The sequence below is a fragment of the Zeus faber genome (genome assembly GCF_960531495.2).
Source record: "Zeus faber genome assembly, chromosome: 22".
In the NCBI taxonomy this organism is placed as follows: Eukaryota; Metazoa; Chordata; class Actinopteri; order Zeiformes; family Zeidae; genus Zeus; species Zeus faber.
The window spans coordinates 19363787-19376593 of record NC_137209.1 but is presented as its reverse complement, the minus strand read 5'-3'; the positions used below and the strand labels follow the sequence as shown (position 1 = coordinate 19376593).

The following is a 12807-nucleotide window of genomic DNA, read 5'->3' as shown; positions in this document are numbered from 1 at the left end:
ATACTATACTATGTCGAAAAACGTCAAAATATACAACCCAGACAAATATCCCAAAAACGACATACTATACTATGTCGAAAAACGTCAAAATATACAACCCAGATAAATATCAAAAAAACGACATACTATACTGTCGAAAAACGTCAAAATATACCTCTCTGAAAAATATCCCAAAAACGTCAAAATATACAACCCAGACAAATATCCCAAAAACGACATACTATACTATGTCGAAAAACGTCAAAATGTACAATGACTAAAAATATCCCAAAAACGTCAAAATATACAACCCAGACAAATATCCCAAAAACGACATACTATACTATGTCGAAAAACGTCTCAAAATATACCTCTCCGAAAAATATCACAAAAACGTCAAAATATACAACCCAGATAAATTTCACAAAAACGACATACTATACTATGTCGAAAAACGTCAAAATATACAATGCCAAGAAATATCACAAAAACGTCAAAATATAAAACCCAGACAAAACCCCAAAAACGACATACTATACTATGTCGAAAAACGTCAAAATATACCTCTCCGAAAAATATCACAAAAACGTCAAAATATACCACCCAGATAAATATAAAAAAAACGACATACTATACTATGTCGAAAAACGTCAAAATATACCTCTCCGAAAAATATCACAAAAACGTCAAAATATACAACCCAGATAAATTTCACAAAAACGACATACTATACTATGTCGAAAAACGTCAAAATATACAATGCCAAGAAATATCACAAAAACGTCAAAATATAAAACCCAGACAAAACCCCAAAAACGACATACTATACTATGTCGAAAAACGTCAAAATATACCACCCAGATAAATATAAAAAAAACGACATACTATACTATGTCGAAAAACGTCAAAATATACCTCTCCGAAAAATATCACAAAAACGTCAAAATATACAACCCAGATAAATATAAAATAAACGACATACTATACTATGTCGAAAAACGTCAAAATATACAACCCAGATAAATATCAAAAAAACGACATACTATACTGTGTCGAAAAACGTCGAAATATACCTCTCCGAAAAATATCCCAAAAACGTCAAAATATACAACCCAGATAAATATCAAAAAACGACATACTATACTATGTCGAAAAACGTCAAAATGTACAATGACAAAAAATATCACAAAAACGTCAAAATATACAACCCAGATAAATATCAAAAAAACGACATACTATACTATGTCGAAAAACGTCAAAATATACCTCTCCGAAAAATATCCCAAAAACGACATACTATACTATGTCGAAAAACATCAAAATATACTACTCCGAAAAATATCCCAAAAACGACATACTATACTATGTCGAAAAAGGCTCAAAATATACAATGCCAAAAAATATCCCAAAAACGTCAAAATATACAACCCAGACAAATATCCCAAAAACGACAAACTATACTATGTCGAAAAACGTCAAAATATACAACCCAGACAAATATCCCAAAAACGACATACTATACTATGTCGAAAAACGTCAAAATATACAACCCAGACAAATATCCCAAAAACGACATACTATACTATGTCGAAAAACGTCAAAATATACCTCTCCGAAAAATATCACAAAAACGTCAAAATATACAACCCAGATAAATATCAAAAAACGACATACTATACTATGTCGAAAAACGTCAAAATGTACAATGACAAAAAATATCACAAAAACGTCAAAATATACAACCCAGATAAATATCAAAAAAACGACATACTATACTATGTTGAAAAACGTCAAAATATACCTCTCCGAAAAATATCACAAAAACGTCAAGATATACAACCCAGAAAAATATCCCAAAAACGACATACTATTTATGTCGAAAAACGTCAAAATATACCTCTCCTAAAAATATCACAAAAACGTCAAAATATACAACCCAGATTAATATAAAAAAAACTACATACTACACTATGTCGAAAAACTTCAAAATATACAACCCAGATAAATATCAAATAGACGACATACTATACTATGTCGAAAAACGTCAAAATATACAATGCCAAAAAATATCACAAAAACGTCAAAATATACCACCCAGATAAATATTAAAAAAACGACATACTATACTATGTCGAAAAACGTCAAAATATACAACCCAGATAAATTTCACAAAAACGACATACTATATACTATGTCGAAAAACGTCAAAATATACCTCTCCGACAAATATCACAAAAACGTCAAAATATACAACCCAGACAAATATCCCAAAAACGACATACTATACTATGTCGAAAAACGTCAAAATATACCTCTACGAAAAATATCACAAAAACGTCAAAATATACAACCCAGATAAATATCAAATAAACGACATACTATACTATGTTGAAAAACGTCAAAATATACCACTCCGAAAAATATCACAAAAACGCATACTATACTCTGTCGAAAAACGTCACAATATACCTCTCCGAAAAATATCACAAAAACGTCAAAATATACAACCCAGACAAATATCCCAAAAAAGACATACTATACTATGTCGAAAAACGTCAAAATGTACAATGACAAAAAATATCCCAAAAACGTCAAAATATACAACCCAGACAAATATCCCAAAAACGACATACTATATACTATGTCGAAAAACGTCAAAATATACCCCTCCGAAAAAAATCACAAAAACGTCAAAATATACAACCCAGATAAATATCAAAAAAACGACATACTATACTATGTCGAAAAACGTCAAAATATAGCACTCCGAAAAATATCACAAAAACGACATACTATACTATGTCGAAAAACGTCAAAATATACAACCCAGATAAATATCACAAAAACGACATACTATACTATGTCGAAAAACGTCAAAATATACAATGCCAAAAAATATCACAAAAACGTCAAAATATACAACCCAGATAAATATCAAATAAACGACATACTATACTATGTTGAAAAACGTCAAAATATACCACTCCGAAAAATATCACAAAAACGCATACTATACTATGTCGAAAAACATCAAAATATACTACTCCGAAAAAAAATCCCAAAAACGTCAAAATATACAACCCAGACAAATATCCCAAAAACGACATACTAAACTATGTCGAAAAACGTCAAAATATACAATGCCTAAAAATATCCCAAAAACGTCAAAATATACAACCCAGACAAATATCCCAAAAACGACATACTATACTATGTCGAAAGACGTCAAAATATACCTCTCCGAAAAATATCACAAAAACGTCAAAATATACAACCCAGATAAATATCAAAAAAACGACATACTATACTATGTCGAAAAACGTCAAAATATACAACCCAGACAAATATCCCAAAAACGACATACTATACTATGTCGAAAAACGTCAAAATATACCACTCCGAAAAATATCACAAAAACGTCAAAATATACAACCCAGATAAATATCAAATAAACGACACACTATACTATGTCGAAAAACGTCAAAATATACAACCCAGATAAATATCAAAAAAACGACATACTATACTGTCGAAAAACGTCAAAATATACCTCTCCGAAAAATATCCCAAAAACGTCAAAATATACAACCCAGACAAATATCCCAAAAACGACATACTATACTATGTCGAAAAACATCAAAATATACTACTCCGAAAAAAAATCCCAAAAACGTCAAAATATACAACCCAGACAAATATCCCAAAAACGACATGCTAAACTATGTCGAAAAACGTCAAAATATACAATGCCTAAAAATATCCCAAAAACGTCAAAATATACAACCCAGACAAATATCCCAAAAACGACATACTATACTATGTCGAAAAACGTCAAAATATACCTCTCCGAAAAATATCACAAAAACGTCAAAATATACAACCCAGATAAATATCAAAAAAACGACATACTATACTATGTCGAAAAACGTCAAAATATACAACCCAGACAAATATCCCAAAAACGACATACTATACTATGTCGAAAAACGTCAAAATATACAACCCAGATAAATATCAAAAAAACGACATACTATACTGTCGAAAAACGTCAAAATATACCTCTCTGAAAAATATCCCAAAAACGTCAAAATATACAACCCAGACAAATATCCCAAAAACGACATACTATACTATGTCGAAAAACGTCAAAATGTACAATGACAAAAAATATCCCAAAAACGTCAAAATATACAACCCAGACAAATATCCCAAAAACGACATACTATACTATGTCGAAAAACGTCAAAATATACCTCTCCGAAAAATATCACAAAAACGTCAAAATATACAACCCAGATAAATTTCACAAAAACGACATACTATACTATGTCGAAAAACGTCAAAACATACAACCTCGAAAAATATCCCAAAAACGTCAAATATACAACCCAGATAAATATCACAAAAACGACATACTATACTATGTCGAAAAACGTCAAAATATACAATGCCAAGAAATATCACAAAAACGTCAAAATATAAAACCCAGACAAAACCCCAAAAACGACATACTATACTATGTCGAAAAACGTCAAAATATACCTCTCCGAAAAATATCACAAAAACGTCAAAATATACCACCCAGATAAATATAAAAAAAACGACATACTATACTATGTCGAAAAACGTCAAAATATACCTCTCCGAAAAATATCACAAAAACGTCAAAATATACAACCCAGATAAATATAAAATAAACGACATATTATACTATGTTGAAAAACGTCAAAATATACCTCTCCGAAAAATATCACAAAAACGTCAAAATATACAACCCAGATAAATTTCACAAAAACGACATACTATACTATGTCGAAAAACGTCAAAATATACAATGCCAAGAAATATCACAAAAACGTCAAAATATAAAACCCAGACAAAACCCCAAAAACGACATACTATACTATGTCGAAAAACGTCAAAATATACCTCTCCGAAAAATATCACAAAAACGTCAAAATATACCACCCAGATAAATATAAAAAAAACGACATACTATACTATGTCAAAAAACGTCAAAATATACCTCTCCGAAAAATATCACAAAAACGTCAAAATATACAACCCAGATAAATATAAAATAAACGACATACTATACTATGTTGAAAAACGTCAAAATATACCACTCCGAAAAATATCCCAAAAACGCATACTATACTATGTCGAAAAACATCAAAATATACTACTCCGAAAAATATCCCAAAAACGACATACTATACTATGTCGAAAAACGTCAAAATATACCTCTCCGAAAAATATCACAAAAACGTCTAAATATACCACCCAGATAAATATCAAAAAAACGACATACTTTATACTATGTCGAAAAATGTCAAAATATACAACCCAGATAAATATCCCAAAAACGACATACTATACTATGTCGAAAAACGTCAAAATATACCTCTCCGAAAAATATCACAAAAACGTCAAAATATACCACCCAGATAAATATCAAAAAAACGACATACTATACTATGTTGAAAAACGTCAAAATATACCACTCCGAAAAATATCCCAAAAACGACATACTATACTATGTCGAAAAAGGTAAAAATATACAATGCCAAAAAATATCCCAAAAACGTCAAAATATACAACCCAGACAAATATCCCAAAAACGACATACTATATACTATGTCGAAAAACATCAAAATATACAACCCAGATAAATATCAAAAAAACGACATACTATACTATGTCGAAAAACGTCAAAATATACAACCCAGATAAATATCAAAAAAACGACATACTATACTATGTTGAAAAACGTCAAAATATACCACTCCGAAAAATATCCCAAAAACGACATACTATACTATGTCGAAAAAGGTAAAAATATACAATGCCAAAAAATATCCCAAAAACGTCAAAATATACAACCCAGACAAATATCCCAAAAACGACATACTATATACTATGTCGAAAAACATCAAAATATACAACCCAGATAAATATCAAAAAAACGACATACTATACTATGTCGAAAAACGTCAAAATATACAACCCAGATAAATATCAAATAAACGACATAATATACTATGTCGAAAAACGTCAAAATATACAACCCAGACAAATATCCCAAAAACGACATACTATACTATGTCGAAAAACGTCAAAATATACCTCTCCGAAAAATATCACATAAACGTCAAAATATACCACTCCGAAAAATATCCCAAAAACGTCAAAATATACAACCCAGACAAATATCCCAAAAACGACATACTATACTATGTCGAAAAACGTCAAAATATACCTCTCCGGAAAATATCACAAAAACGTCAAAATATACCACCCAGATAAATATAAAAAAAACGACATACTATATACTATGTCGAAAAACGTCAAAATATACAACCCAGATAAATATTAAAAAAACGACATACTATACTATGTCGAAAAACGTCAAAATATACAACCCAGACAAATATCCCAAAAACGACATACTATACTATGTCGAAAAACGTCAAAATATACCTCTCCCAAAAATATCACAAAAACGTCAAAATATACAACCCAGATAAATATCAAATAAACGACACACTATACTATGTCGAAAAACGTCAAAATACACCTCTCCGAAAAATATCACGAAAACGTCAAAATATACCACCCAGACAAATATCAAATAAACGACATACTATACTATGTCGAAAAACGTCAAAATATACAACCCAGATAAATATCAAAAAAACGACATACTATACTATGTCGATAAACGTCAAAATATACCTCTCCGAAAAATATCACAAAAACGTCAAAATATACAAACCAGACAAATATCCCAAAAACGACATACTATACTATGTCGAAAAACGTCAAAATGTACAATGACAAAAAATATCCCAAAAACGTCAAAATATACAACCCAGACAAATATCCCAAAAACGACATACTATACTATGTCGAAAAACGTCAAAATATACCTCTCGAAAAACATCACAAAAACGTCAAGATATACAACCCAGATAAATTTCACAAAAACGACATACTATACTATGTCGAAAAACGTCAAAATATACCTCTCCGAAAAATATCACAAAAACGTCAAAATATAAAACCCAGATAAATATCACAAAAACGACATACTATATATACTATGTCGAAAAACGTCAAAATATACCTCTCCGAAAAATATTCCAAAAACGTCAAAATATACAACCCAGACAAATATCCCAAAAACGACATACTACACTATGTCGAAAAACGTCTAAATATACCCCCCCGAAAAATATCACAAAAACGTCAAAATATACAACCCAGATAAATATTTAAAAAACGACATACTATACTATGTCGAAAAACGTCAAAATATACCTCTCCGAAAAATATCACAAAAACGTCAAAATATACAACCCAGATAAATATTTAAAAAACGACATACTATACTATGTCGAAAAACGTCAAAATATACAACGCCAAAAAATATCACAAAAACCACATGCTATACTAGGTCGAAAAACGTCAAAATATACCTCCCCGAAAAATATCACAAAAACGTCAAAATATACAACGCCAAAAAATATCACAAAAAAGACACACTATACTATGTCGAAAAACGTCAAAATATACAATGCCAAAAAATATCCCAAAAACGACAAAATATACAACCCAGACAAATATCCCAAAAACGACATACTATACTATGTCGAAAAACATCAAAATATACAATGCCAAAAAATATCACAAAAACGTCACAATATACAACCAAGATAAATTTCACTAAAACGACATACTATACTAGGTCGAAAAACGTCAAAATATACCTCCCCGAAAAATATCACAAAAACGTCAAAATATACAACCCAGAAAAATATCACAAAAACGACATACTATACTATGTCGAAAAACGTCAAAATATACAATGCCAAAAAATATCACAAAAACGACACACTTTACTATGTCGAAAAACGTCAAAATATACCACGCCGAAAAATATCACAAAAACGTCAAAAAATACAACCCAGATAAATATCACAAAAACGACATACTATATACTATGTCGAAAAACGTCAAAATATACAACGCCAAAAAATATCACAAATAACGACATACTATACTATGTCGAAAAACGTCAAAATATACCACACCAAAAAATATCCCAAAAACGTCAAAATATACAACGCCAAAAACTATCACAAAAACGACAAACTATATACTATGTCGAAAAACGTCAAAATATACAATGCCAAAAAATATCACAAAAACGACACACTTTACTATGTCGAAAAACGTCAAAATATACAACGCCAAAAAATATCACAAAAACGTCACAATATACAACCCAGACAAATATCCCAAAAACGACATTCTATACTATGTCGAAAAACGTCAAAATATACAACCCAGATAAATATCAAATAAACGACATACTATACTATGTCGAAAAACGTCAAAATATACAACGCCAAAAAATATCACAAAAACGACATACTATGCTATGTCGAAAAATGTCAAAATATACCTCTCTGAAAAATATCACAAAAACGTCAAAATATACAACCCAGAAAAATATCACAAAAGCGACATACTATACTATGTCGAAAAACGTCAAAATATACAACTCCGAAAAATATCCCAAAAACGTCAAAATATACAACCCAGATAAATTTCACAAAAACGACATACTATACTATGTCGAAAAACGTCAAAATATACAACCCAGATAAATATAAAAAAAACTACATACTACACTATGTCGAAAAACGTCAAAATATACAACGCCAAAAAATATCACAAAAACGACATACTATACTATGTCGAAAAATGTCAAAATATACCTCTCTGAAAAATATCACAAAAACGTCAAAATATACAACCCAGACAAATATCCCAAAAACGACATACTATACTATGTCGAGAAACGTCAAAATATACCACGCCGAAAAATATCACAAAAACGTCAAAATATACAACCCAGATAAATATCACAAAAACGACATACTATATATGTCGAAAAACGTCAAAATATACAACGCCAAAAAATATCACAAATAACGACATACTATACTATGTCGAAAAACGTCAAAATATACCACTCACAAAAATATCACAAAATCGACAAAATATACAACCCAGATAAATATCACAAAAACGACATACTATACTATGTCGAAAAACGTCAAAATATACAACGCCAAAAAATATCACAAATAACAACATACTATACTATGTCGAAAAACGTCAAAATATACCACACCAAAAAATATCCCAAAAACGTCAAAATATACAACGCCAAAAAATATCACAAAAACGACATACTATACTATGTCGAAAAACGTCAAAATATACAATGCCAAAAAATATCACAAAAACGACACACTTTACCATGTCGAAAAACGTCAAAATATACAACGCCAAAAAATATCACAAAAACGACATACTATACTATGTCGAAAAACGTCAAAATATACCACACCAAAAAATATTCCAAAAACGTCAAAATATACAACCCAGACAAATATCCCAAAAACGACATACTATACTATGTCGAAAAACGTCAAAATATACAACCCAGATAAATCTAAAAAAAACGACATACTATACTATGTCGAAAAACGTCAAAATATACCACTCCGAAAAATATACCAAAAACGTCAAAATATACAACCCAGATAAATTTCACAAAAACGACATACTATACTATGTCGAAAAACGTCAAAATATACCACTCCGAAAAACATCCCAAAAACGTCAAAATATACAACCCAGACAAATATCCCAAAAACCACATACTATACTATGTCGAAAAACGTCAAAATATACAACGCCAAAAAATATCACAAAAACGACATACTATACTATGTCGAAAAACGTCAAAATATACCTCTCCGAAAAATATCAAAAAAACGTCAAAATATACAACCCAGATAAATATCCCAAAAACGACGTACTATACTATGTCGAAAAACGTCAAAATATACCACTCCGAAAATATCCCAAAAACGTCAAAATATACCACACCAAAAAATATCCCAAAAACGTCAAAATATACAACCCAGATAAATTTCACAAAAACGACATACTATACTATATCGAAAAACGTCAAAATATACCTCTCCGAAAAATATCCCAAAAACGTCAAAATATACCACACCAAAAAATATCCCAAAAACGTCAAAATATACAACCCAGACAAATATCCCAAAAACGACATACTATACTATGTCGAAAAACGTCAAAATATACCACTCTGAAAAATATCACAAAAACGTCAAAATATACAACCCAGATAAATTTCACAAAAACGACATACTATACTATGTTGAAAAACGTCAAAATATACAGCGCCGACAATATCCCAAAAACGACATACTATATATACTATGTCGAAAAACGTCAAAATAAACAACGCCAAAAAATATCCCAAAAACAACATATAATATGTTGAAAAACATCAAAATATACGGTGCCAATGTTTGCATGTTGGCATACATCTGGTTTTATGTTCTTATGTATCAATCAATGAATTGTATGTTGTCCGCATGTACAGTATGTGTTTTTGCTGATATGTACATACAAAATACATACAAATAAAACATCCACCCATGGATTAAACGGTACAGAAGACTGATTGGAAGGCTATTCTCCAAGTAAAATGAATTCATACGCTGACATACAGCTCTACAGTCGTAACAAAACAAAACGGATACAAACGTAAGTATTACCTATTACTTGGCCGGTTATGACTTAATGTAACGTCAGCGCGGTTGACACGCGGGACGGTTTTGCAGCCTGGGTTTTACAACAGTCAGTGAAGGTTTTCATCCCTGCAGAGCCACTTGCTCCCATTGTCTGAAGCCAGTTCCTTGAGTCTTGGTTTCCACATTTTTATCCAGTCCATCTGTCCGTCTGTCTGTCTGTCCGTCTGTAGTCTGGCAAGTCCCTCCATCTGTCCGGACACTGGCGTGGCCGAAGTGTGTGTGTGTGTGTGTGTGTGTGTGTGTGTGTGTGTGTGTGTGTGTGTACTGCCAAGTACGCACCAGAACGTTTCGGGTGGGCCCTTGCCAGCAGGGCTCTCCGCTCTCGTACCTCATCTGACTGTATTCCTTGCCGGGGGTCTCCTCCCACGTCCCCCACTTCCTGGAGGAGTGAGAGATGGACGATTTTTAGTAAGTGCCCGAAAAAAAACTAGATAAAAAAAAAAAAAAAAAAAAAAGGGTTCTAAACTATATTATAATCATAAAAATCGATCCTAATAATCTGAGCAGACAGAAAGACAGTGACTCTCCATTCTCTTGCTTCTTTTATTCGCTGCTTATTTAAATGGACGCTAATCGCCCGCGACAAAACCTCTGCCTTTTATTTTTCATAATACATGTCATGATTGACGCCGCTGTTTCGTTTGCTTGAACGAAACGAGCCGTCGAGTCACTTCGACAACGACAAACTATACTATGTTGAAAGACGTCTACATATACAACGCCCACAAATATCCCAAAAACGACATACTACATGTTGAAAAACGTCTAAATATACAGCGCCGACAAATATCCCAAAAACGCCATACTACATGTCCAAAAACCTCAAAATAGACAGCGCCGAGAAATATCCCAAAAACGACATAATATATACTATCTTGAAAAACCTTGACAAATATCCCAAATGTGATATACTACACTATGTTGAAAAACGTCAAAATATACAATGCTGAAAAATATCCCAAAAACTACATACATGTCCAAAAACGTCAAAATATACAGCGCCGAAAAAACGACATACTATACTATGTCGAAAAACATCAAAATATACCACACCAAAAAATATCCCAAAAACGTCAAAATATACAACCCAGACAAATATCACAAAAACTAGTCACTTCGACAACGACATACTATACTATGTTGAAAGACGTCTACATATACAGCGCCGAAAAATATCCAAAAATTACACACGTCAAAAAACGTCAAAAATATACAGTGCCGAAAAATATCCCAAAAACGACTATACTATACTACTATACTATGTTGAAAAACATCAAAATATACAACACCGACAAATATCCCAAAAACAACATACTACATGTCCAAAAACGTCTAAATATACAGCGCCGACAAATATCCCAAAAACGACATACTACATGTTGAAAAACGTCTAAATATACAGCGCCGACAAATATCCCAAAAACGCCATACTACATGTCCAAAAACCTCAAAATAGACAGCGCCGAGAAATATCCCAAAAACGACATACTATATACTATCTTGAAAAACGTTGACAAATATCCCAAATGTGATATACTACACTATGTTGAAAAACGTCAAAATATACAATGCTGAAAAATATCCCAAAAACTACATACATGTCCAAAAACGTCAAAATATACAGCGCCGAAAAAACGACATACTATACTATGTCGAAAAACGTCAAAATATACCACACCAAAAAATATCCCAAAAACGTCAAAATATACAACACAGACAAATATCACAAAAACTAGTCACTTCGACAACGACGTGAAAGACGTCGAAAGGTATGTTGAAAGACGTCTACATATACAGCGCCGAAAAATATCCCAAAAATTACACACGTCAAAAAACGTCAAAAATATACAGTGCCGAAAAATATCCCAAAAACGACTATACTATACTACTATACTATGTTGAAAAACATCAAAATATACAACACCGACAAATATCCCAAAAACAACATACTACATGTCCAAAAACGTCTAAATATACAGCGCCGACAAATATCCCAAAAACGCCATACTACATGTCAAAAAACGTCTAAATATACAGCGCCGAAAAATATCCCAAATACGACATACAATACTATGTCGAAAAACGTCTGTCAAAACAGATGGATATTTTCAAGATATTCAAA

The 12807-nt window shown here is 31.5% G+C and overlaps 1 protein-coding gene across 1 annotated transcript in view; it reads right to left on the bottom strand.

The window, feature by feature from the left end:
* LOC307247520 (glucosidase 2 subunit beta-like) overlaps nt 1–12807 on the bottom strand; it is a 226374-nt gene that overhangs the window by 76085 nt on the left and 137482 nt on the right. Inside the window, exon 14 of the mRNA XM_080023681.1 lies at nt 10965–11064. Coding sequence (XP_079879807.1) covers nt 10965–11064 — 100 coding nt within the window. The remainder of the gene's footprint in view (nt 1–10964; nt 11065–12807) is intronic.